At 37.4% G+C, this 25,097-nt stretch overlaps 2 protein-coding genes across 2 annotated transcripts in view; both read left to right on the top strand.

The window, feature by feature from the left end:
* LOC124989572 (A-kinase anchor protein 7-like) overlaps window positions 1-25,097 on the top strand; it is a 156,620-nt gene that overhangs the window by 99,332 nt on the left and 32,191 nt on the right.
* Window positions 20,008-25,097, top strand: part of LOC124989573 (A-kinase anchor protein 7) — a 36,160-nt gene continuing 31,070 nt past the window's right edge. The window contains exon 1 of the mRNA XM_047559446.1: window positions 20,008-20,149. Coding sequence (XP_047415402.1) covers window positions 20,101-20,149 — 49 coding nt within the window. The 5' untranslated portion in view covers window positions 20,008-20,100. The remainder of the gene's footprint in view (window positions 20,150-25,097) is intronic.

The raw sequence follows: 25,097 nt of genomic DNA, 5'->3' as shown, positions 1-25,097 counted from the left end.
CACCAAAAAAAAAAAAAAAAAAAAAATTTCTCCTTAGTGTAGCTAATTTCTGTAGGCTTCTTTGTCTCTCTTACCTTTTTATAATTTAGAGTAATACTAGATTGATCTAGTATCTTATTGTTTGCATTAATAGAGTGGAACAGATTCAGACTTTAAGGTATTTTATATTCAGAATTCTGTGGCAGAAGTTAAGCTTCAGGGACTCCAGCAGCTTCCTGGAATTGTTCATAAGACTTTGTGTACATATCATATATGTGAATTTTTAGTGAGAGAATTTAGCTTTCATCACATTTGAATATTCCTTATCTCTTAATTTATTAATGATACATTCTTAGTGCTAGATTCCAAATCACTGATATTCTTTTCAACTGCTTTTTTTTTTTTTTTCTTCAGTGCCAGGGTTGAACCCAGGGGTCTCACACATGCTAGGCAAGTGCTGTACCTCTGAGCTACACTTCCAACCCTAGGACGACGACTTCTTCTTCTTCTTCTTCTTCTTCTTCTTCTTCTTCTTCTTCTTCTTCTTCTTCTTTTTGATATGAATGACTATATGATTCATTTTTAAGATTTCCAGTTGATTCTTTTTCCTACTTCCCTGGTCTGTACTTGGCTTAATGGATTCTTTATTCATGTCTGAGTATTTCGATATAGTTAATTTTTAAAGTTCTTTTTACATAGTAAAAATCTGTAGTTCCTTGTGTATGAATTCTTGTATTTGTTGTTTTTTTGTGAACACATAGTCTCCTCTTGTGCTTTTTAAATTATTGTCGCCCCACCCGCTACCCCTCAGCCTAGAGCTCATCTTATTGTGTGTTTCCCCCTGAAAACCCCATGTGGGTTTTGCTGTTTTCTTAACCCTGGGTGATGTTATGCCTACTTTTCATTGGGCTGCAACTCCTTCCAAACCTAACTGCACTGATCAGCTAAAGTTCAAATCCTGAAAAAAGTGAAAAACCCAATTCTTTCTATTGAAAACCAGTAGTGAAATACAGTTTGGTCATGATATCCTAGGGTTATGAAAGCTGTTCTCCGTGAGCTTCTTGAGTTGGGTGAATTAGTTTTTCTCAGGCAACTGCACTGCCTCTTATTTCCTTAGGGAAAGTATTGACTAAATGACACCCTTGTAAGATTGATAAGCAGTTCAGTGCTTGCAAAGACTAGTTTACTTTTAGCCGTCAGACATGACTTATAGTGGGGAATTTGGAAAGGTTTAGAAGATGGCTTTTTGTAGGGTAGTGTACTTTTTTTTAACTTCTGAAAGCAGAGGTAGAAACAATGGTTTTCTGGGAATACCAGTACTTTTCAGCTTAATAATAATTGTTCACCCTTAACTTAGGTGAATGTTATTGAGTAAGTGCAATGTATGTACTGTGCTTTTGGGCATTATAGGATATAGAAAAGTATAAGACATAGTTCTTAAGGATGATGTAGTCACTGAAAGCTAACACTGCATATGAGAAATGGAGAGGGAGGAGGAATAGAGTAAGGGGATTTGTCTATAAAAGTAGGGACTTTGCTGGTACACAGTGGAAGAAACTTATAATTTTAGCTTCTAGAAAAGTGTAGGGATGAGGAATAGGAGAATTCAACTGAATGGGATAAGAAAGAAGAGCAGAGAGATGGAGAGTGGAGAAGAGACTTTCTAGAGCAATAGGCATGCTTTATAGTGGGAGGCGAGCAGTGGGTTGGAGGCAGGGCAGAGGCAGTAATAGTGATAAGAAGAACCTTAATTGAACCTACAGTTTGGTTAGCTGAGGAAGCTAGAGTGGGAGGTTGCTAGGTTTGTGAGTACGAGCAGTTGGTGAGCAGATGAACAGATTTACACATCCCGAGGCAGTGTATATGCACTGAGTAGTTAGATGTAGGATAGAGAGTTTAATGCTCAGCATAAGAATACAGGAATGAATCCTAAAGGAGAGACATTCACTTAATTTTAGACTGTAGCACAAGCAGCACGGAGAAGGGAAGGTTTCAGCCAACCATAGGCTCTGATAGATGCTGAGAGGTCTGTACAGACCTAGTGGTTGAACAGGAAAAGGATCACAGTCAGGTAAGTCAGACTCACCATTGTTTCTGATGCTTCAAGACTTAGGATGGGGTAGTGTCGTGATAAACCCACGGTAAACTGAAAATATCATAAATAGAAAATGCAATTAATGCACCTAACATAGCTTAGCCCAGCCTACCTTCAACATGCACATGAGCTTATACTGGGGCAAAATCATCTAACACAAAGTCAATTTTATAAAAAAAATTTGAATATCTCAGGAATTTATTGAATACATGTATCCCAAAAGTACTGGTATCACACACAGTGTTCTGTAGAGTGTCAATTGTTACCCTTGTGATCTGTTGGAGACCCTTCTGACTGAGGACCCTCGGCTGTCACGTTGGAATCCTGATTGTCAATGCCCCATACCTTGGGGGTCAGGGCAAAGCTCCAGAGTCTTGCCCCTTGTGGATCTTACCTGGTTTCAGTATGCGAGTGTGGGGATCTTTTTTATGGTGGTTTTAAAATTCTTTAAAAATATTCTTTAGGTTTACCAGTTCTTAAAAGTTGGTCCACTGATCCCTAGTGGTCCCTTAGACTCTTTACAGAGTCTATGAGGACAAAACTATTTTTTTAATAATACAAGATTCTTTTGCTTTTTCCACTGGGGTTATTAATTGTATTAAGTATGCCGAAAAATGGATAGAACTATTTTTGGTCAGTATGAATTGATTTGATTGAAATTAAAATATCATTTTCCTCCCGTGTACTGGGGATTTAACCCAGGGATGCTGTAACACTGAACTACATCTTTAACCCTTTTTAAAAATTTTTAAATTTTGAGACAGGACTTCACTAAGTTGCACAGGCTGGCCTCAGACTTAGTGCCTTCTTGCTGTAGACCCTGGAATGGTCAGGATTACAGGTGTACACCACCATCCTGGCTAAAACCCATTTTTTGCTTTATTTATTTTTACAGACTGTATTTTGATTCATTGTACACAAATGAGGTACAACTTTTCATTTCTGTGGTTGTGCATGATGTAGATTCACACCACTCATGTAATACATGTACATAGGGTAATAATATCTGTCTCAGTCCACTATTCTTCCTTCCCCCACCCCCTCTGCTCCATTTCGCTCTACACAATCCAAAGTTCCTCCATTCTCTTACCCCCATTGCCACCCCCCTGTTATGTATCATCATCCACTTATCAGGGAAAACATTCGGCCTTTGGTTTTTTGGTATTGGCTTATTTCACTTAGCATGATATTTTCCAGCTTCATCCATTTTCTTGCAAATGCCATAATTTTATTCTTCTTTATAGCTGAGTAGTGTTCCATTGTGTACATATACCACAGTTCCTTTTTCCATTCAGCTATTGACTGGCATCTAGGTTGGTTCCACAATCTAACTTTGTGAATTAAGTTGCTATAAACATTGATGTGACTGTGTTACTGTAGTATGCTGATTTTAAGTCCTTTGGGTATGAATGGAGGAGTGGGATAGCTGGGTTAAATGGTGGGTCCATTCCAGGTTTTCTGAGGAATCTCCATACTGCTTTCCAGAGTCCCGGCACAAATTTGCAACTCCTCCAGCAATGGTATGAGCATGCCTTTTCCCCCACATCCTTGCCAAAACTCATTGTTGCTTGTGTTTTTGGTAATAGCCATTCTAATTGGAGTGAGATGAAATCTTAGGGTGGTAAAACCCATTTTTTAGTGATAATTTTTTTTTTTTTTTGCAGTGCTGGGGTTTGAACCCAGGGCCTTGTGCATGCGAGGCAAGCACTCTACCAACTGAGCTATATCCCAACCATAAACCATTTTTTAAAAAGGCAGTTTCACATAAGAATGTTCTTGCTGAGTAGCAAAAATGATTAATTGCATTTCATTCTGACCTTTGAGAATGAAGATGGGAAGTATTCACAAAGCATTTCTGTAGCACACTGAAGGTTGACTTTAAGAAAGTGCTCAAGCAACTGTTAAAGCTGCAGACTGAAGTGGACACTTTCTTTCTTACAAGAGCACTTTTTCTTGAAGAACAGTTGACAGGCAAACTATGGTTTTCAAATCTGAGTATTAACAGACATTTTCTTGAAAGTAAGTGAACCTGTCACATCAACTACAACTAACATTATTTACCAGTCATGATGAAACCCTGACTTTCAAGCAAAATAAGAATTTTGGAAGACTCTCATCTATTGCCATAAACTTGGCTTAAACTAAACTGAAATAAAAGTAAAGACTTTCCCGTACTTTTTATTTTAAGAACTTTTATACATAAAGGTAAAAAGTACAGAGTGTTCCATTTTCCCAATTTGTTTTTATCTATCATACTCTCTTGTAGTAAAATGTAAACAATCATTTTTATTGAGGTATAATTTGTAAACAAACCCATACAGATTAAAGTGTAAAACATTATGAGGTTTTACATCTGAGTACACCAAGAAAACACCATCATGATCAAGATACTGACCATTTACATCACCCCCAAAGTTTACTGGTGTCCTTTACCAATTCATACTTGGAGAGTTTTCTAATGAGATGAGGATGATGCAAATGAATGTGTTTTTTGATGTTATGTAATGAAATTGTGTCAAGATTTGGAAGATCTCCATAACTCAGTGGACTAATATTTTTTAAATGACCAATGCATGTTAGAAAAGTTACACATGAAGAAAAAGATCCATCAAGAGTTCTAGACAGCTAAAAAGATTTGAATGTAGAGTATAAAAATTAATTGATAAGTTTTTAGGTTCTACATTACAACTAAACTTGAAGAGACTTCAGCTTGTCAAATTTTGTATCAAACAATTTCCATAATTTTCTGAATTTAGTAAATATTTCTAAATATAAACCATATAAATGAAAGTTCTTTGTGGGGAAGGGACTATCAGTTATTTTTAAGAGTAAAGAAGTCCTAGGGCTAAAATATTTAAAAACTTCTTTCTTAGTTCATGGGTCCAAGTAAACTATGAAAAATGTAATTTTTAGATGGTTATCTTTATTTAATTTTGATCAATATTTCCAAAATATGCTTCCAGTAAAATTAACTTACTGGAAATTAATTTTGATGGCTCTGTAGCTTTTTCTCTGTATAATACAAATGGGTTTGTGTCCTCTCTTCTTAATTTTTTTCTCTTTCCCCATGAATTTTCATTTGAGAATTCTGTGGTAGCAATGTTAAGTATAAAAATTTTCCAGACTGATCAGGAGCATATCTATATGAAATGACTCATGTCAAAATCATTTTTATGGAAAACTGATATTCTATAATATAGGAATGTCTCTTCTGTGGTGGGACAGGATCAAAAATTTTGTCTTATTTTCTTTTGCACAGGCTGACAGGGAGATTAAGAAAATTTCATCTTAGACTGATTAAGATGAAGCTATTTCAAGCATATTAGAAGAGGGCACAGGGAAAAAACAGTTTGCATCTAAAGGAACTGTATACCTTTTGTTTCTACTAAGAATTTTTAGTAGTTGGAAGTTTTCTCTGTTCAGAATTATGAAGTAGTTTAATAAGAACTGGGAACAGTGCATTTCATTATTTCCTTGATGACACAAAAATTTGGTGGCCATATAATTTATTATTCTTATAGCATATTTGTTCTAAGTGTGAAAGGGGGATCTGTTGTTATGATGCTGGGAAAAAGTAAGAAAACAAAGACTATATGGTTTAACTGAGACTTACGTCACTTTGCCTAGAAAGTATAATGTTCTTGAACAAGAAGAACCTCTGATGTGTTAAACACTATATTTTATTTGCCAGTCTTGTTCCTTTTGTAACCTATTTGCCCTCTTCTATATTTCTTTAATGAAACATGTCTTCTAAAAAGAAAATATTTGAAATTTCATTGTTATATGTCCCTAATAAAAATGAAAAGCAGCTGATAATTGGAATTCTTGGATTGTTTCTTTATATTTGCTTGAGTTAGAAGAACTTTCTGGATAAGTAACTGAGAAATTAATCTTAGTGATAGCTCAGTGTATTTTAACTGGTGTATCAGCTGTTAATCTGGATGCTAACATGAAGGGGCAGCTGTGGCCCAGGCTATTTTGAAAGTCCCTCCATTAGCCTGGTTTCAAGCCTTGTGACTTATTAGCCATCTTAGGAACCCTGCATATTAAGGGGCAGTGCTAAGTGTTAATTTTAACTGTCAGGACTAGAATGATGCAGTAATAAATTATCTCATGAGTTATATTTAGAACCTTCAGTTTAAATGCATTTTTGAAAATATGAAGATAAATATTGAATTACAAGTAAAAAAAAAATTAAACCATGTGAATGAAATTCCTGGAGTTGAAGTGTGTTTTCAAACAAAGTCATTAAGCTTCAGGAAATTAGTATTAGGACACCCTTCTAGTCGCCAGCAGTTATTGATAACTAGCCCCTCACATTGCCTAATGATCTTTTAGTAAGATTTTCGCCACAATGAGTACTATTTATTAATGCTTTTAAAGTGCTTAGCACAGTGCCTGACATACAGTGTGATAAAAATACTAGTTATTAATAGCAATACTAGTCATATTGGAATACTTATAACAATACTGATACTTCCCTAACCAGAACACCCATGTTATGTTATTAAATATTTACATTATTCCTAATGCTTCCTTAAATTGACATGTGATTAACACCCCATTTCAAAAGTAAGAGATTATGTGTGTATGTGTTTGTGTGTGTGTGTGTGTGTGTCTGTGTGTGTGCGTATATGGTGATTCTATGTATGTGGTTTTATATTGCATATACATATTTATTTGCAATTTTAAATGTATATGTAATTATGTATATAAATACTTAGTAAAGATAAAAACATGGTTCAGTTATATTTTTAACTATGAGAAAAACAAAGTTGGCAAATCTATACAATATATTTTTGTTAAATAATTTGACAGCCTGGAGATGTTGCTCAATGAAAGAGCATCTGCCTAGCATGCATGAGGCCTTGGGTTTAATTCTCGGTATCAGCCTCCCAGCCCACACATTTTTTTTTTTTTTTTTAATTGATAAAGAAATGAAATCACAAGGGACAAACTTATAAACCTTGGAAATTTCTTCTTCCTTTAAGTGAAGCATGGAGGACTTGGAAAGGATGCAAAATAGTAAAGACAGAGAAAGCACATGAGCAAGCAAACTGCAGAGTGGAAAGCACAGTGCCCCGGAGTTTCTAGAGTCAGACAGAATTGTTCTACTCACATTGACACTTCTCATTGGGCAACTTTGTGCACATTACTTAACGTCTCTCAGACCAATTACCTTATCTATAAAATGGGGTTAGTAATAGTTGCCGCAGTGACTGCTGTGCGGACTGAATGAGATCATGCGGGAGAAGCTCCTAGCTTCATGCCGGACTCACGCAGTGCTCATTCACTGGTGCTGTCATTGCTGTTTCCATGACAAAATTTTTGTAGAATTCTTAAGCGCAGGACAGAGGAGACTGAGGAGTGACTTAAGAAAGGTTTAGTGTAAGAAAGAAAATGTCAATTTCTTCTTCTTTTGTGAACAATAATCTGTATTTAATATAACTTTTTGTGTGCATAAAAACTATATGAGTGAAAAAACAAGATTTTAAAAAGTGATTATAATACAAAAAAAGAGAAAACTAGTATAGGAGTATTATATTCTGGATACACTTGCAGGTATATGGTAAAGCTGAAGAGGTCTATTAAACTGAGCAGCTGACCCACATCAGGGAAATGACTGTGTTCTCCTTCCCCACAGTCTTAGTATTTTTTAATCTTTGCTAGGAGTACAACAATCCAGGCAGTAGGAAAGACTGTGGATTCTAAAGGATCATTAAAACCCTGAAACAGGTATTAAGGGATTTGTGAAATGTCTTTCCTGACATTCTATTACAATGGAAGAGAGAGTACCAAGATCATCTGGAGATGTAAATAACCTCATGAAGTTTCTTCTAGCATTAGAACCCAAAGATTTTCTGCTTGTGTTAAATTGTTATAGTTTTTCCCAAAGCTAGACTTTATTATTGTGTCTCTGATTAATTGCAAGAGAAGTAATAAAATTCTCATTCTCCAGCTCTGTCTGAAAATCCAATTCCACTGTGTTTTTATTTGGTTATATTATTACTCTTATAATAGAAGTGGGGATGGGGAGAGAAGTATGATTGTAGTGGGCAAATGGGTCTTGGTTGTCACAGTGGCGGAATGGACTTAGAATTCATTGATACTGCCTGCAATAGCAGTTCATTCATAGCTTCCTCCAGGCAGTTGAAGCCTTGCTAACTATTGTGCACATATAGACTCTTTCTTCATTTTAAAACATCTTCAGTGTGGTTTTGGTTGATATAATTTATTTGAGCAATTTATTGAATGGATATTGTTTGAACTTACCAAGTGCCAAGCATTATGCTGTGTAGTGAAGAACAAAGATGGGCAAACATGAACCATACTCTCAAGGAGTTTGTGAGAAGTCATGCAAACCAACAATTACAATTTAAATTGATAAGGACAGTAATGAAGTTAATGGGAAAAATGAGTGAACTTCTCATTCTGCCTGGGATTATTGGAAAGGTTGTTCAGTAGAGGAAAGATGTGAACTGAAAATGACAGTGTTGGAAGGGAGGCAAGAGAAAGGAGGTGTTTTCCAGGTTGAGAAAGCAGCATCAAAAGCCTCCAGGAAGAGTCTATGTAGGGACATGGTAGTAATTCTCTCTGCACAGGAGTTACTTGTCCTTAAGGAGTTTAGATCTGATTGGTAGGGGTCAAAAGCCATAGACAATTTTGGAGCTAGAACTGACATCCTCAGATGTGTGCTTCAGAAGAGTCATTCTACCAGTCACAGAGAAGCAGAATGGTTGAGGAGAAATAGAATACTGAATCACAAGACGAGTACAAAGGTGATAGTGTTATTGAGGCAGGTCATGATAAATGCCCACACTTAACATTCGCAGTGGGGGAAGAGAAAGAAACATCTTAAGTAGGCAGGAGAATCCATATTTTTTGATATTTTTAGACTTGGGGTGAGTTGTTGGAGGCAAAGGAGAAGCCTAGGATGGTTTCCAGATTAGGGATTTAGACTGGTTCTTAGACAGCAGTGCCCCACACCAGTGTAGAGGGTACAAGAGAAAATAGTTTGGTGAGAAGAAGTGAGTTCAATATGGGGCTTATGAAAAGAACCTGTGGTCCAGTCAGTGGCATATTGAGGAGAGAGGGCTAGGAGACAGATGATATACCTGGATCCAGTGGCCTTAGATTAGTAGTTCAAACTATGGGTATGAATGAAGTAGCTGAGGGGAGAGATCTGGAACTTCTTACTTGTTTTGCAATAACTACCTGTGATAAAAATTGTAGAGGAAGGACGGAAACAAGGACTAGGATAGAGATAAAAGATTATGGAAATTATTTAAGCAAATGTGGTAAATCTTTTTATTGTTTTGTCTTTGGAACAGAAATAGAGGGAAAAAAAAGTTGTACTATTTAAGTATGTATCTTCTATAGAGAAACTTGTGCTGGTAGAAATGGGGGGTGGGTATGAAGTTTAAAGAAACACAGAGTAGACTTTATTACCTTTTTTTGAAGTTTAAATTCCCCATCTTTTTCCATTAACCTATGAAGATCCTTTGATATTTTATCTGACTTTAGTATGTTTTACATAAAATGCCTAAAGAACTAACTAGCTAACTGAAATAACAACAATCTGTCAATGCACAAATTCTGATTCTGTTTGATCTTCTGTCAACTGTGGTAATGATTCAGGTGAGTACTTTGTCTTGATTCTGGCTATGAGTAAAGAAAACTGCATTTGACCATCATAGGATTTATATTTAATTCCAGAGAACCATAGCTGTCAGATGTATTTTCATTGCTAACAACTTTGATCAAAGCAAAAGCTTTTATTTAAGCTGTCAGTCTTAGCATAGTAAGGTTTAGAGAAAGGCAGTGCATAGTTTGGCTTCTTGTTTTCCAACCATGTATTTTAGCTTGTAAGTGTGATATACATTTCTGTCTTTTCTTTTTTTATTTTTTTCAGTCCTGGTGATTAAACCCAGGAGTGCTCTACCACTGAGCTATACCCAGCCCTTTTGTATTTTATTTTGAGACAGGGTCTCACTGTATTTCCTGGGCCGGCATTGAACTTGTGATCCTCCTATCTCAACCTCCAAAGTAGCTGGGATTACATGTGTATGCCACCATACCCTGCTGGATAGGTTTTATTTTTTTATTATCATGATAGCCAGTGATTTGCTTTGGAGCTTTTTCCTTTTTTTGCTATATAAAATTATTTGTAGATCTGTATTAGTCCAATCTCTTGCTGTAATGAAATACCGAAAACTGGGTACTTTATAAAGAACATAGGCCTTCACTCACAGTTTTGGAGACTGAAGATCCAAAATCAGGTAACTACTATCTATCTACCTCCAGTGAGGGTCTTCTTGGCTGTGCCATAAACATGGTGGATAGCATCATGATGGGAGTATGTGTAGAAGAAATCACATGGTGAGAGAGGAAGCCAGAGCAATAGAGTTTAGATTTGTTCTTTTATAACAATTCACTGTCTCAGATGCTCACATCGGGACACCAGCATTAATCCCTCCCAAGGGCATACCATATATCTAAGCCATAGCAGACCCTTACAATCACTTAATTGGATAAAAAATGGAGATCACTTTTTTTTTTTTTCTTTTTTGCAGTGCTGGGGATCGAACCCAGGGCCTTGTGCATGCAAGGCAAGCACTCTACTGACTGAGCTATCTCCCCAGCCCACATTTTTTATTAGAAGGCAAATGCAAAACTCTAGCTATATCAGTGGTTTGCCTAGTGGTTTGCCAAGTCCATTCTCCTCTTCTTCTTCCCTTTCACTGTGACATGGTGACTTCAGGGTACATGGACCTGGTTTTAACTGCAGACTGTTATTTCCATTTATCTTGCTAGTGATTAGTTTAGGAGATGGTATGTGACTCAATTGTGATATGTGAAGGGACGTCTACTTGGAGCCTGTTGTGGTTTGGCTACAAGGTGTCCCCACTAGCTCCTGTGTTAATGCTGAGGTGAAATGATTAAGTTATGAGAGCTATGACCTAATCAGTGGATTCATTTATTTGATGGATTAATGACTTGAATGGACTAACTGGGTTGTAACTCTAGGCCGATGGGGTGTGACTAGATGAAGTAGAAGTAGGTCCCTGGGGGTATGCCTACATATAAGACATAGTCTGTCACTGGGGCCACTGCCCCAGATCTCTCTTTCTGCTTCCTGGCTATCATGAACTGAGCAGCTTTCTTCCACCATGCTCCTCTGCCATGATTGATGTTCTGCCTTATCTTGGACTCAGAGTGATAAGAATTGGTCAACCATGGACTGAACATGAAACTTTGAACCCAAAATGAAATTGTCCTCCTCCTCTAAGTTGTTCTTGTCAGATATTTTGCTCACTATGGTGAAAAATGGACTAAAACAGAAATTGGTATCAAGAAATGGGGTCATTGACCAGGTGATTCAGAAGCCTTTGGAACTGATTTGTGGGAAGAGTTTGGAAAAGTTTGTATATGCAGACTAGAGAAGCCATAGAATGTTGTAAGCAGAGCTCAATGGGCAGTTCTGATGGAATCTCAGGACTAGAATACTGATAGAAATGTGGACAGTAAAGACTGAGTCATGAGGCTTCAGAAAAGAATGAGGACTTTATTAGAAATTGTACTAGAGATCATTCATGTTACATTTTGGCAAAGAGTTTGTGTATGTTTTGCCCATGGCCCAAGACTTCCTGTGAGGCTAAATTTAAAGGTGATGGACTAATAAACCTGGCAGAGGAAATGTCAAGGCAACACAGCTTTCAGGCAGTGGCATGAATAGTGCTGGCAGTCATTAGTAAGTTTTACTATGAGAGGAGTAAAAAGTACAGAAGAGAGATTTTAAGACTTGCATTTTGTCCAGAAAACTGTGTGTAAATTTAGAGCAAAGGAAAATGTGGTTTTTGAAGAGATGACTGTCACTAAAAAGAGAAGCTAAATGCTTTGCACAGAGACAATGGAGTAGGGCATCTCAAGAATCATACCCATCAAATGCTCAAGGATGTAAAAGGGAAAACTCCTTTGAGAAGTGACTATGGGGCACTCTACTCACACAGGGGTACCTAGGAAGTTGTTTCTCCAGGACTTCATTTACCATGCTCAGCCTCCCAGGCACTTAGAGGCCACTGCAGCCTTGGTCAAAAACGACCCAGCTACTGCTGGAACTGGTGGCAGACTGTGGCATCATTTATGTGACATTGGTTCTGTAGGAATGCAGGATATTGAAGTTAGGGTGTCATGGAGGCTTTCACCAAGATTTCAGAGGAAGGCGTGGGGAACCAAGCAAAGTGTTGCAGAATTAAAAATTCCTGAGGGCCATGTATGAAGTTGTGAGAAGAAAGCCAAAGATGCAGTGGGAACCTCCTGGATTAAGAGATGCCAGGAACCTGAAATGTTTGCTGAGGAAAGCTGCTGGCTGCCAACTGAGCCAGACTCATAGAGAGTCCATGAGAAATGCAACCAGCAAAACCACAGGGGTAGGACTGCCAAAGCCCTTTGGAGTTCATATCTTGCCAGTGTGTTCCCTGGATGCTGGACATGAAGTTGTAGGACCTAATATTGTCTGGCTGGGTTCAATCTTGTTTTGGTTCTATTCTTTCTGGGCTTGTCTTTCTCCCTTTTGGAATAGAAATACTCTTTGTCACTATATATTCGATATATGTTCCTTGCTTTTGTTTTTTCCAAGGGATAACAGCCAAGAGTTTGCCTTAAGTCTCAGAGGAGACTCCAGACTTGGGCTTTTGGGCAGTGCCAGAACTGTTAAGACAATGGGAGCACTTGCAAATGGACTAAATGCATTTTGCATTGTGACATGAGCTTTTGGGGGACAGGAGTAGAATGTTATGGTTTGGATATAAATTGTCCCCCCAAAAGCTCCTGTGTTAATGTTCAGAAGTGAAATGATTAGATTAGTTGAGCTGCACCCTAATTGGATCAGTTCATTCTATGGATTGATAATTCATACTGACTACCTGGGTCGTATAACTGTGGGCAGGAGGTGCATGACTGGAGGAAGTGGGTCACTGGGAGTGTGCCTTTGGAGTTTATATTTTGCCCCTGGTGCCTTGCCCCCACCCCTCAATTTTTTTCATTCTGGCGTCATGGCTGAGCAGCTTTCTTCTGTCAAGCCCCTCTGATGATGTTCTGTCTTATCTTGGGCTCAGAGTGATGAAGTCAGCTGACCAAGAACTGAGCCTCTGAAACTATGAGCCCAAAATGAACTTTTCTTCCTTAATTTGTTCTTGTTGGGTATTTTGGCCACAGTAATGAAAAGAAAATAACACAGGACCTCTGAGAATATTTTTTGACTGATTTTAAAGAGGTTTGGAGGGAGTGCCATTTTTTTCTTTTAACTGAAAAATGTTGGGCATACATGTGATGCCTGGACTTTGCATCCTAACCGTGAGAATGTATGGGGTTTAAGAAAGATGTGTCTTGATGATCTTGTTAAGCCACTGAATTAACCAATCCGAGAATGATAACCCCACAGGTTATAGGATATAATGATATTTATTTTTGAATCAGGATTTGGTAGTCAAATGCATCCTAACTGATAAACATTTTAGTTGTGAATTAAGAAACTTATTAACAGAAAACAGACTCAGCCTTTTGGTTTTGGGGTATTTAATCAACAGTTCTGACAGTTACCACATGTTGTTAGAAGCGTCCATAAACAGACTAATCAGAATGAATACGTACTGACATAGTGTAGCAGATGAATTTCAGCCTGGGCCGTGGAGGACTCATGACAGATGGTGAGACCTGCCCCAAACAGCCTGATTTAATGGCATTTCATCTAATGTAAATGAATTTTCTTTTCATTTTCTTGGGGATTTACTTTAATTCTTTGTTATTCCTTTTATGTGTATAAGAGAAAAATTTTAATAATGATGTATTGAATTACTAGAACACCTTTTATTTGAGACTTGGCATACCAGGACATGTGATTGATGGTTCTCTTGCCCAAGGTCAAACAGTGGACCACTTTCAGAGCTAAATATAGATTGAGAGTATTCTGCATGAAGAATAATTAGGACCTGTGAAAACTGCCAATACACTAGAAAGTGTAGAACCAAATTTTGTGTTGTTTGTATTGTTGAATTACAAATAAAATCTACTCATTGGGTCCTATTGGCATATCTAAAATATGTTTCTTTCTTCCTGTGAAGGTTGTTGCTTTCTCCTCATAAAGGTTGGGGACATTAACAGATTAAAGGCACTTGAATAAGAGAGCAGCCATGTCTGATTATATAAGAACTAACCAGCTGATTAAATATACTTTGTGCTTATACTGTATGATTTTCCTTTTTTTTTCCAAATAATTTTTTAACATCTAAACATTTAACTTGTCCTTGAATAAGTAATTCATGTCAGCTTTTGTGATTTCATTGTCAATACCTGAAAAGGACAGACTGTAGAAAGCAGAGTTGAACATGGTCTTTCTAGAATAAATGACCATTCCTTGTCTTTGTTTTCCTGGGACTGCATTGCCTTAACAACACTTCTAACCAGAGTTTACTACTTGGGAATGCTGAGTTCCTTCTTGCTCCCTGAAAGCCATAGCTTCTACCATCCTTTGACCCTGGCTTTCTTGTCTACTGTGGCTGTACTTCTGGATTGAAGAGTTAAAGGCTTATATGATCATCTTATTAGCATACAGTATGTGTTCAATAAATTCTGGCTGGAATAAAACTAGTAAAATGGTAATGTGTGTCCACATATACACTGTGCCTGTTGTCTGAGCAGAGAAATAAATTCTCCTCCCTAATTTCTTTTTCAACTACGGAAAAGACTTTGACTACCTACATTGTTTCAAGTAGGGTGACATACAGAAAAGCACTGACTGAACAGTAACCATGGAGGAGCCATTTGAAAATTGACACCACAGAAATGCTTCAGTAGAGACCGAGGGATGGCTGCTATGAGTTGGTAAAAAATGAGGACTTCTTTGGTGGCTCTAGTTATCTACTTAATTCTTCACCTTTCCTACATGCATACATGCTGTGTACGGTATGCTATTTTCTCTCTCTGTGTTTTATAGAAAAAAAAAAAACTCTTTCCAATTATATACTAAAATTATACAGTGTATAGCAATTACAAATAAGTATAACTTTTAGAGAGGAACAAAACTACTGCAAAGAGACGTAAAAGATCTGTTGGAAATATAACTATAGTAGGAGTAATGGTGAAAAAAAATTCTTAACTCCCACATTTCACAGTTAGACTGAGATTCTTTTCCCAGGTACTTAAAACAGGACTTTAACAGTGGGATTTATAGATAATCTCTGATGTTTGTTTAGTTGTTATTCCCAGTCTCTTTCCCATATAGACAGACCTTCATAAAAACAGCTTTCAAATATCTATGTTGAATAATGTAGTTGCAGAACCTTTCCCTTCACTTCCCAAATGACTACAGAGACACAGAGTGACTCAACAGTGGAGGGGTATCTTTTGGGTCTGAGCAGTATACACATGCTTATTATGGAGTCATGATGGAGAGTTGGTTTGTTTTTTACAAGAATATACAGAAACAAAATATAGTATTGGAGATATCCTCTAACCTCCTTCAGGCCTGGAATAATTATTTATCTTTTGGCCTCCAAGTTTCCATACATTATTAAGCACTCCATGAACTTACATAGAACTGTCACATTTCTTAGCATAATAGTTTCCTTAAGTGTACTGCCTGCTGTATAATGAAACCTTCCTGAAGGGTCTCTTGTACTTTAAGGCATGTGTGTCTTCTAAGACTTGGTTCCAGAATTTGGAGGGATAAGACAGGTCTTCCCTTTCGTTACACATCATGTAATGTCCTCTTTCCCCTCATTCTTTTGAATAAAGGGACATTTACTTTTCTTTCTCATGGGTTTCTACAGGGTGTCAAGCTCATTTCTTTTAATGAAAGGCACTCTCCCAAGAATTGGTAATCTGTACAGTTTTATAGAGGCAGAATCTTACAGCAAGATTTATTTTTATTTTTAGTGAGATATTTCTGTGAGATTGCTCACAGAAATATATATATATATGTATACACACACACAAACACACACACATATATTCAGTACTGATAGAGATGTTGACTAATGGTACAGAGAATATTTTGGCTATAGTTGAGAATTATCTTTTTCCAATAAAGACAGTAATCAGGTTATGGCTCAGTGGTAAAGCGCTTGCCTAGCACTGGTGAGGCTCTGGGTTCAATCCTTAGCACCACATAAAAACAAATAAATAAAAAGTGAAGACTAAATTCTTAAAAAAAAAAAAAAACGATATTAATCAGATCTCTACCCCTCATATGCTTTAGTTTTATTCCTGCCATTTTTAACCATTTTAATGAGAATCCAAAATAATTCAGCAGATACTGGCAACTGTTCTAACAATGATTTGTCTCTAGCCAAGTTGGTGAGAAGAAAAGGTATGAAAAGGTTATGTTTTTAACTTCATGAAAATGCTAGCATGTCATACTTTTCTATATAAAGGTAGCCTTTTAAAAATCTTTTTGTTGTAGTAGACCACCGTATCTTACTGAAGAGCATGTGTTAACCACCTCATAAAACTCCAACAATATCCTAGGGGATATCGTGGTCCATGTTACTGTTTTTCCTGGAGGATGGATACTTTCAGGGCCCCTTTTGGTATCTCTAACCTCTAGACTGAGTCCTCTCTGGGGGTGACAGACATTGGGCTCCATCTCCAAAGGAGATCTCTTAGGTCCTTTGTTTTAAAATAGTATTTCTCTTCTCTATCAGTGTTAATAAATAAAGGAATTTGATGGCAAAACATGGGACACCAAGGCAGGATTTTAAACATATCAACATAAAGCTTGGTTAAATAGTTTTTCTCTACACACATCATTCTGACGTTATAGTATGTTAATTTCTAACATTTCTATCTGATAACCACACATATCTTGCTTAATAATACCAAAATCTGGATGAGTCAGAGTTTGTAGAGCCAGACAAGCCGAGTTCAAATCTTGTCATTGCCAGGTACTCTCAGAGATTTGCCCAACTTACTTTCCTGAGCTTTAGTTTTTCAATCTGTAAAATGGAGTTACTAACAGCAGTTTCTTCAAAGAGCTGTTGTAGGGATTATGTGAGTGAATAAGGCATAAGGCACTGCGCAAGTTGCCTGGCATGTCTAAGTGTCCAGGAGATGTCGGGATTTTAAATTCCTGCTTGAAGTTCTCCATTGTTTTCTTTCTTTCATTACAGTTAATTCACTGTTACTGCTTATGGAAAATAGTCTAATATTATATAGCTCCCTTCAGGTTGCAGGATATCTTGATAAATACTGTTACTTAGTTAATGATACATTTTACATATTCCTTTCTTCCTTTCTTTCTGAGTTACATCCCTATCCCTTTATAATTTTTTTTATTTTTTTAATTTTGAGACAGGATTTGAATTGCTCAGGCTGGTCTTGAACTTGCAATCTTCCTGTCTCAGCCTCCCCAGTAGCTGGGATTACAGGCATATGCCACCACTGCCTAGCTGTATTTCATTCTTAATTGTGTATTTTAAAAAGCAGTGCCAACTGGGGATAATTAATAAAGCCACATTAGTAGAGTTCATCACAGAAGTATTACCTCCCTGAACTCTCCATTTGACTTAGGGACCTTTTGTCTGGAGGCCAGATAGATAAACATTAACTCAAGCTGACAGCTAGTAGGGTAGAAAGTTGGTAGAGGAAGAGGCAAGGTTGTTAACTGTCACTAAAAAGTACGAGGTGCATTTAGATACAACCACCAGACAATCCATTTCCTTCTTTCTTTCCTCTTTTGCAAAAGGGGAAACCTTACAATGAACTTACCTGATTTACGGATGAAGATACCCAAAATGATAAAGAGGTCTTGTTTTCATAACTGTGAATGCCTGACAAATTTGGGTTTCAAACTCATAGTTTTCTGATTCTGAATATTTTATCCCACCCCAGTATTGGAGATTGGGAAGTGCCGGGCTTACTCACTTTGCTCAAAGAGGAGTGTTCATTGAAAATATTTCTTCTAATATACAAAGTAATGTTTGGGATAACTGTTCACTGACCCTTAGAATGTTATCTCCTTTGTTATTTTGATCTCAAAATGATATTGTGTTAATATTGAAGAGGATCTTATTATTTCAGCTGCCTGATTTTGAAATGAAGGAGCTGAGCTGAGGCCCAGGCAGGACTGAAGGCTTATTAAGTATTTTCTCAGCTGGTTAGTGGCAATGTTGGATCCAAAAAGGACATCCATTCTTTGTCACTTTCCCCATGTTTAAAGTATACTCTAGGTAATGATTTTACCTTTTTAGGACTGTAGGCCATTTATTTGCTTTCTAGACTGAACATTAATAAGGAACACATTGTTTTCTTGCCTTTAATGCTATTTTATATTTACATACAAAATCTTATTTTATATTTTAAAATGTATACCTGTATTCACTCATGTGTTGGCAAATTTGTGAGGGAATAATGGAAGAACTTAAAATTGCTATTTATAGGATGATAAGTTACAAAGAAACAAAGCCAGTTGAAACTGACATTCAACATAAAAATTACAGTGTTTATTATGGAAGGAATGGAGTCTTCCTTTAAATCAAGACAAAATAAGTATTATATTTACATTTTAAATAGCCTGAAAAAGTGAAAGCCATTTAAGGGTACATAACATTTTCAATGTTTAAATTACGTGGATAGACTTGCCACTTTCATTTAATCAATCAAATATTTTTACAATATTTCTAATCTTGGAATATTGAAGTACATATTAATCTACCACAGAAATAGCTTACTATAAAATGCTCTTTGATTTGTTTGTCAAACTAATTATTAACATTCTATCTTTCTGAAAAAATCCACCAAAAGTATAATCTAGTGTTTCTCAGCTTCTTAACTGTTTCTTTCTTTCTTTTTTAAGTACAACATCTAGAATTTGTAAAATGAATGATTTTTATTCTTCCAAAGAACACAGTCTCCTTGTTTGGGGGTGGGGCATGAAGGCAGACATGCAGTATCCAGAAATACTTGAGGTTTTCATATCACCCATTTTCCTCTCCTTCCAACTCCTGGCATGGACGTACATTCCCAGCTAGGAAGTAGAGGAATACAGGAAGAATTCGGATGTCATCTTGGTACTTTGAGCTGTCTTTCACTGCGATGTCATAAAGTAAGGCTTCTCCCCGTGTGAGACAACAGATGAAACAATGACATGAAATCCATTTTCTGACATCATAAATAAGTACTGTCTTAAAATTGCTTGCTAACCCTAAGTTTGTTCAATCAGCTGTGACTTCATTCAAAAAGATGCCCTTATCCTTGATCTCAGTGGTGCATATAGATTTGGAAAATTTTCTCAGCTATTGACATATTTGATGCTGTGATTCCAAAATTCATAGCATCAATTAATGCTTTAGTAGAGGAATAAGGCAGATTGAGAAAGCCTGTATTTAACTTTAAAATACATGCTGTAAAGTATAGATAATAGTTGGTACCCCACCCCCTACTTCTCTGTCATTTCTATTGTTCATGTAGTTTGTTAGGTAGTTAATGCCACTTCTTATGAGTAGCATTTCCTGTGTTCTGCTATGTTGGATTCCCTAGGCATAAAGCAAACAAAAATCTCCTGGGCATAAAAGAAAGCTCTTCCTCTTTAAATAGCAGACAGAAAATGTGGGTTTTCTTTCCCCGATTTGAATTTCCATGTGTAATTACTGCATTTGTCTGTAGGAGAAAGGACTCGTGGTTTTTCTGTTACCTTCTTAAAGACACATGCAGATAGGCGCACAGTGCACGTGGCACATAGCTACGGCTGGGGCTTATAGTTTTGTGAGAATTAGGTGAGCATATGGCTACTTCTTTCGCCGAATGCCAGTCCCAGAGCAGTTGCTTCAGCTGAAGGAGTGGGAGGAGGAGCCTCTTTCTCTCACTGCAGCGAGTTCCCTTCTTTCTCTCGGGCTGTGTGCACTGGCTCTTCTAGCTCCGTGCTGCTCCTCAGTGTGGAATAGGCAGGGTGTGCTCGCAGACCGTGGTGTAGCTGCAGTTTCTATTTGGGGTGCCCACGGAAAGGAACACCAGGAAAGAAAGCCAGTGCCATGGGCCAGCTTTGCTGCTTTCCTTTCTCAAGAGACGAGGGAAAAATCTGTAAGTGCAATTTGTACTGTGCAGGGTGTTTGGTGCTTGACAATTTTGTGTTTGATTTCTGGGGTACTTTTGATTTTTCTTATAGGGAAGATAGCAGAATAATCAGCTGTGGTTTTTAAATATGCATTTCTAGTGACAGGTGTGTAGTTATAAATTAAGTACCATAACTCGATAGGTTATGTTAATAGTCTGAAATATTGAACACTGCTTTCTGATTTTCTTCTGCTGATATTCCTACAACCCATTTTATCACACTGTCTAGAGTCAGAGTTGAGTTTTGAGTTTCTTTAAATCACTGCATTCAGTTTGATACATTGTACAAGCCAGACTTCATTTTTCTTATCTGAAACTGGCACCGTTTTCAGGGCAGTGCTCAACCTATGTAGAGAGGTAAAGCTGATTCCAAAATGACGTATTGTGTCCATTTGCAGGTATTTTCATGTATCCTCTGCTTTGTTCTTCAGGGAAGGGATTCAGGTGTAACTGTAAGACCACTCCTAACAAGTGATGCTGCTTTGCCTCCAGCAAAAACCTGAGTGAATAATTTTAAACACATGTCAGGCAGTTTCCACATCCGCTTGTGGCCCAGAAAACACAACTTAAAGTGGTGACATTTGCATTGGAGTTTTTCCTCACTGACTTATGTATATCCACTTACATTTTAGCTTCGTTAAATGGAATCCTGGCATTTTAGTTAGTGTGCTGAATACAGTTTGCCTTGCCTTGATTGCCCCAAAATATAAAATCTTTACTTCCTTGTCAATAAAATGTTTCCAGTCATACTTGCTAATTTTGCAGCTACATAACTATCACATCACTGCTTAACTCTGACTTAAATAGGTCCACAGAATTTCATGATATCTAGTTCAACTACTCAAAAATTCACATCTGGATTCTATTTCCTGCTGCTCTTTCCTTAGGAAACTGGCCAGGGACAGGATTTAAAAAATTACTACACATTCTATACCTCTTCACCCAAGAAATAAGTCAATTTTCATAAGAAGTCTTTTGGGAATGCTTAGAAATAAATGTTGGGAGAGATTGAGATATTTGATTGTTAACAGGAGTGCTCTGAATTTTGCTCATGAAAAATGATACCGTCCAACATGTGACAATCCTGATCTCAACCTGAGATGACCCTACAACAAAACCATTCACTTTCTAACAATGAGCCCTGGCATTCATTTAGCAGTCCAGAACTTCTCAGGTATTTGTCAGAATAATTTATTTGTAGTTCTTAAATATTGTGGTTGATTGATTTTTCTTTTTTTTCCCTTTTTTGGGAGGACATGACTATCTGAAAATCCTTGATTCGAAGCGAGGCAAGGATAGTGAATTCTTTCCTCACCAGTCATTACTTCCTGTTCATTGCTTCAGGTTCTCCCTTGGAGCACCTGCTTTCCTTCTGTTCTGTTTCTCTCCTGCCCCTGTCCATGAGCAATCTCATTGACCCTATCAAAAGAAGTCAAGTCTCAATGCATGAGGAATTTGCTCTTTTCTTTCTTATCTGGGACTGTTGGAGGGCAAAGTCTTCTGTTTTACACGCAGTGTGCTTCCTAATATTGATTGGCAAGAAGTGCTGTGTGTGTTTTTGGGGGTTCTCTTCCTTGAATTCTAAACTTTCACACAGAAAATGAAGAGAGGACACCACATCTGAAGTGAAGTGCCAGCTCAGAAGTGCAAATGTTGGTGGGAGCTGGCACATTCCCTCCCCTCCCCTCCCTTACCCTGCTGGTCCCTGGTCTTCCACATTGTCTCCTCATTTTTTTTTTCTGTCTTTGATATTATTATTACTTCACTGTATCTTCTTCCTCTCAGTCTGCTCCACGTTAGATTCATACACCCCTGCACGCTTGTGCCTGTTGTAGAACTGTGTGTGATTTCTCTGCTATGGGATGGTCTGAAGAGAATCTTCTATAACAGTCCTGCATGTCTGGCAGTACCTATGAAAAGAGTGTTGAAAAAAAGGGGCAGGGAAGTCATTGCCCAGTGTACCTTAAAAAAAAAAAAAAAATCAGTTATATGGCTGAGGTTGTATCTCAGTGGTAGAGCACTTGCCTAGCATATGTGAGGCACTGGTTTGATCCTTGGCACCACATAAAAATAAATAAATAAAATAAAGGTATTATGTCCATCTATAACTAAAAAATATTTTAAAAAGAGAAACCTATAAACAGTACTAATTAGAGGTAACCTGTCCATAAGTTGTGTGATAACTTGTAAAAATATCCACAAGAGAGACTTGAGAGGGCCCAGCATTATTTTGATTTTGTTATTGTATCATACAGTAACCTCCCCTCCTGGGCCTTATTCATCTTTGTGACCCAACTACATAAGAGCATTGTTAGCCTGTCTGAGCCCCCTACTCTGGAAGCATTTAACATACAAACACCCACATTTTTCTGATACTGTTGTACAGGGCAGCAGTGGCCTTGGGATGTTCCTCTGTATGGTAGCTCAGATTATGCAGAATTCAATGAGTTTTTGGTGAAAGTTTCAACTTGTGGGTGTCATTCTTAAAACACAGGTGAGTTGGAAAGCTCATCCTCTGCAGTCCTACAGAAATACAGCAAGGATATACCCAACTGGCCAAGTGGTAAGAGTCAAGTGATCCTCCCTTCTGCTGTTTTATCCTGCTTTGGCCCTTTGGTGGTGGTGGTGGTAGATAGAAAGATCTAATTTAATTGATTTATTAGTTTTACTCTTTTAATCTACTGATAACAAACGAAATGATTCTTGAGTCAACTGGTTGTGCAGGGGCCCAAGTTCATGTAGGAAGTTAAACTATCTGCATAGACAGAGATCTTGATAAGGGAGTGAACAGTGAAAATAACCAAGCTTGTCATGGTTTATATGTCTGTTCATGCAGCACAGAGCAGCATGACTCTTTTTGTTTATAAAGTCCAGCAGTTGAACATTTTTCCAAACTGTATACTATTTTTGGACTGTCATAAGTAGCATATACTGAAAATAAAATGCATGGTTCTTGGAAGACTGGATTCTTTATATAGTTATATAGGAATGTTCTTGACATTCAAAATTACTGCAAGTCTTGTAGGCTGAACAAATACTATAGATATTCTCCAATGTAGTTTTTGCTGAATTCTTTCATAGGGTTTTTTTCTTCAAATTACCTAATTTCTCATAGTGAGCTATCTGAAAGGAATGTCCCTTAGCAGAAATATCATTGCACAGGCATGCTAACCACTGACTGAGGTTTATCTACTTCAAATAAGAATTTGGTAACTAAATAGACAATAACCAGTTAGAAAACATTTTACTTGCTTTTAACTTACTGCACATTTTTTCCATTTTGAAGTACTTTGCCTTTATGTAGAATCAAGTAGGTGAATGTTCAGAGATGAACCAGACTGCCTCATGGGGCAGTCAGTCTCCTGTGGCTGGAAGTAATGAAGCACAGGATGGGGAAACCACTTGCTCCTGGGGGCGTATACAGGGGCGTGGACTAGCTGATGAATGGACATGGTGACAGCTTACTTTATGTCTCGTTCTAGTATTCTGTGATGCTGAAAACAAATATTAGGATAAATATGTATTTTAATAAGATACACAATTTAATCATATAATGAAATATATTTCAATATAGTCTTTTTAAATTTTTTTATTTTTGTTTTTTTTTCAGTATAGTCATTTTGTGTGGGACTTCTTACCAGAACCATTTATAATGTTTATTTCATAAATATGATTAAGATTGCCAGATAGTTTCTGATGTTTTGGAATTTGGTGGTGTACATTAATGTAGACAATCATGTATGCGCTATGGATTTAATCTCTGGTGAATACTTATATTTTTGAACTTTAATTACCATGGTGGTGATTATTCAGTTATACTCAAGGAGTCTATATTTAGATTTTCTTGTTCTCCAGAAAGCTTCCAGAAATCTTATAGTCTTATACTTTGCTCTTCTCTTCCTACTTAAGACATACTGACTTTGTGGTTATCTTCCACATGGCTGCTTTATCTTACCACATGAATTTCCAGCCCCATATTCAGGACACATGTGATACCTTCCTAGTTGTACCAGACCCTAACACAGTGTCTCATCCAGAGGAGGCATGTTCTGAATGCTTGTCAAAGAAGAGAATGGTACACATTGCCTGTTAGGCTGCCAGTGTGAGAGAACATCAGTATTTACCAGTGCACCTGAGGACAGAATTTTGAATGGCTCTGGTCATGAACTAAGATTTTGAAAGTTATCCACTTTCCCCCTTTGCCCCTTTGAGCAGAGTCTAGGGAATTTAAAAAAAAAAAATGAGTGCTGCAGACATGATGCGATTCTTTTATTTTTCCCCTTCTTCCTCATTCTCTACTCCTTCCTTCTTCCCTTCCCTCCGCTTCTTCCTCTTCTTTATTTATTGAATGCTTACTCTGTGCTAGGTACTCTGGCAGGATTATTTTCAGATATGCTCATGAAATACAACTGCTAGAAAATATGTGCTCTTCAGCTGTTCCATTTCACAGGGGAAATTGCTGGAAGTCAGAGAATGGGGGAATTTCTCAGTTCCAGTCCTCCAGAGGTATAATGGAGCCAAAAGCTGGCAGGAGGCCCAGATTGCAGGCTGCTCAGTCAGTAACTATTGCCCCTTCTGAGGTGTGAAGCCAGTGGTGCTGGTAACCCGAGACTACATTTTGCCCAAGATCTCTGCTGGTAACGCTGTGATGGCAGCAATAATATTGTGCAACTATGAGCCATTTAGCCATAGTGGGTAAAGATCAGATTTTACCTTTAAAAAATAATGTATACCCCAGGAGTTTTGTTTCTAAAATTAAGTACGGGAACATTAGAGCAAATGCTAGTAGTTATTCTTATTTTACCTCCCGATTCCCTCTCTTAATTCAGAGGCTATGTGTTAACTGTGTTTTCTTTTATTGTTGTTCTTAGGTGTTTGGGGAGTTTGCCTGGATTTTTTTCATGAAATGCTAAAT

This window comes from Sciurus carolinensis, chromosome 7, assembly GCF_902686445.1.
Source record: "Sciurus carolinensis chromosome 7, mSciCar1.2, whole genome shotgun sequence".
Lineage (NCBI taxonomy): Eukaryota > Metazoa > Chordata > Mammalia > Rodentia > Sciuridae > Sciurus > Sciurus carolinensis.
The sequence above is the reverse complement of the archived record's forward strand: the minus strand, read 5'-3'. Positions and strand labels throughout refer to the sequence as shown.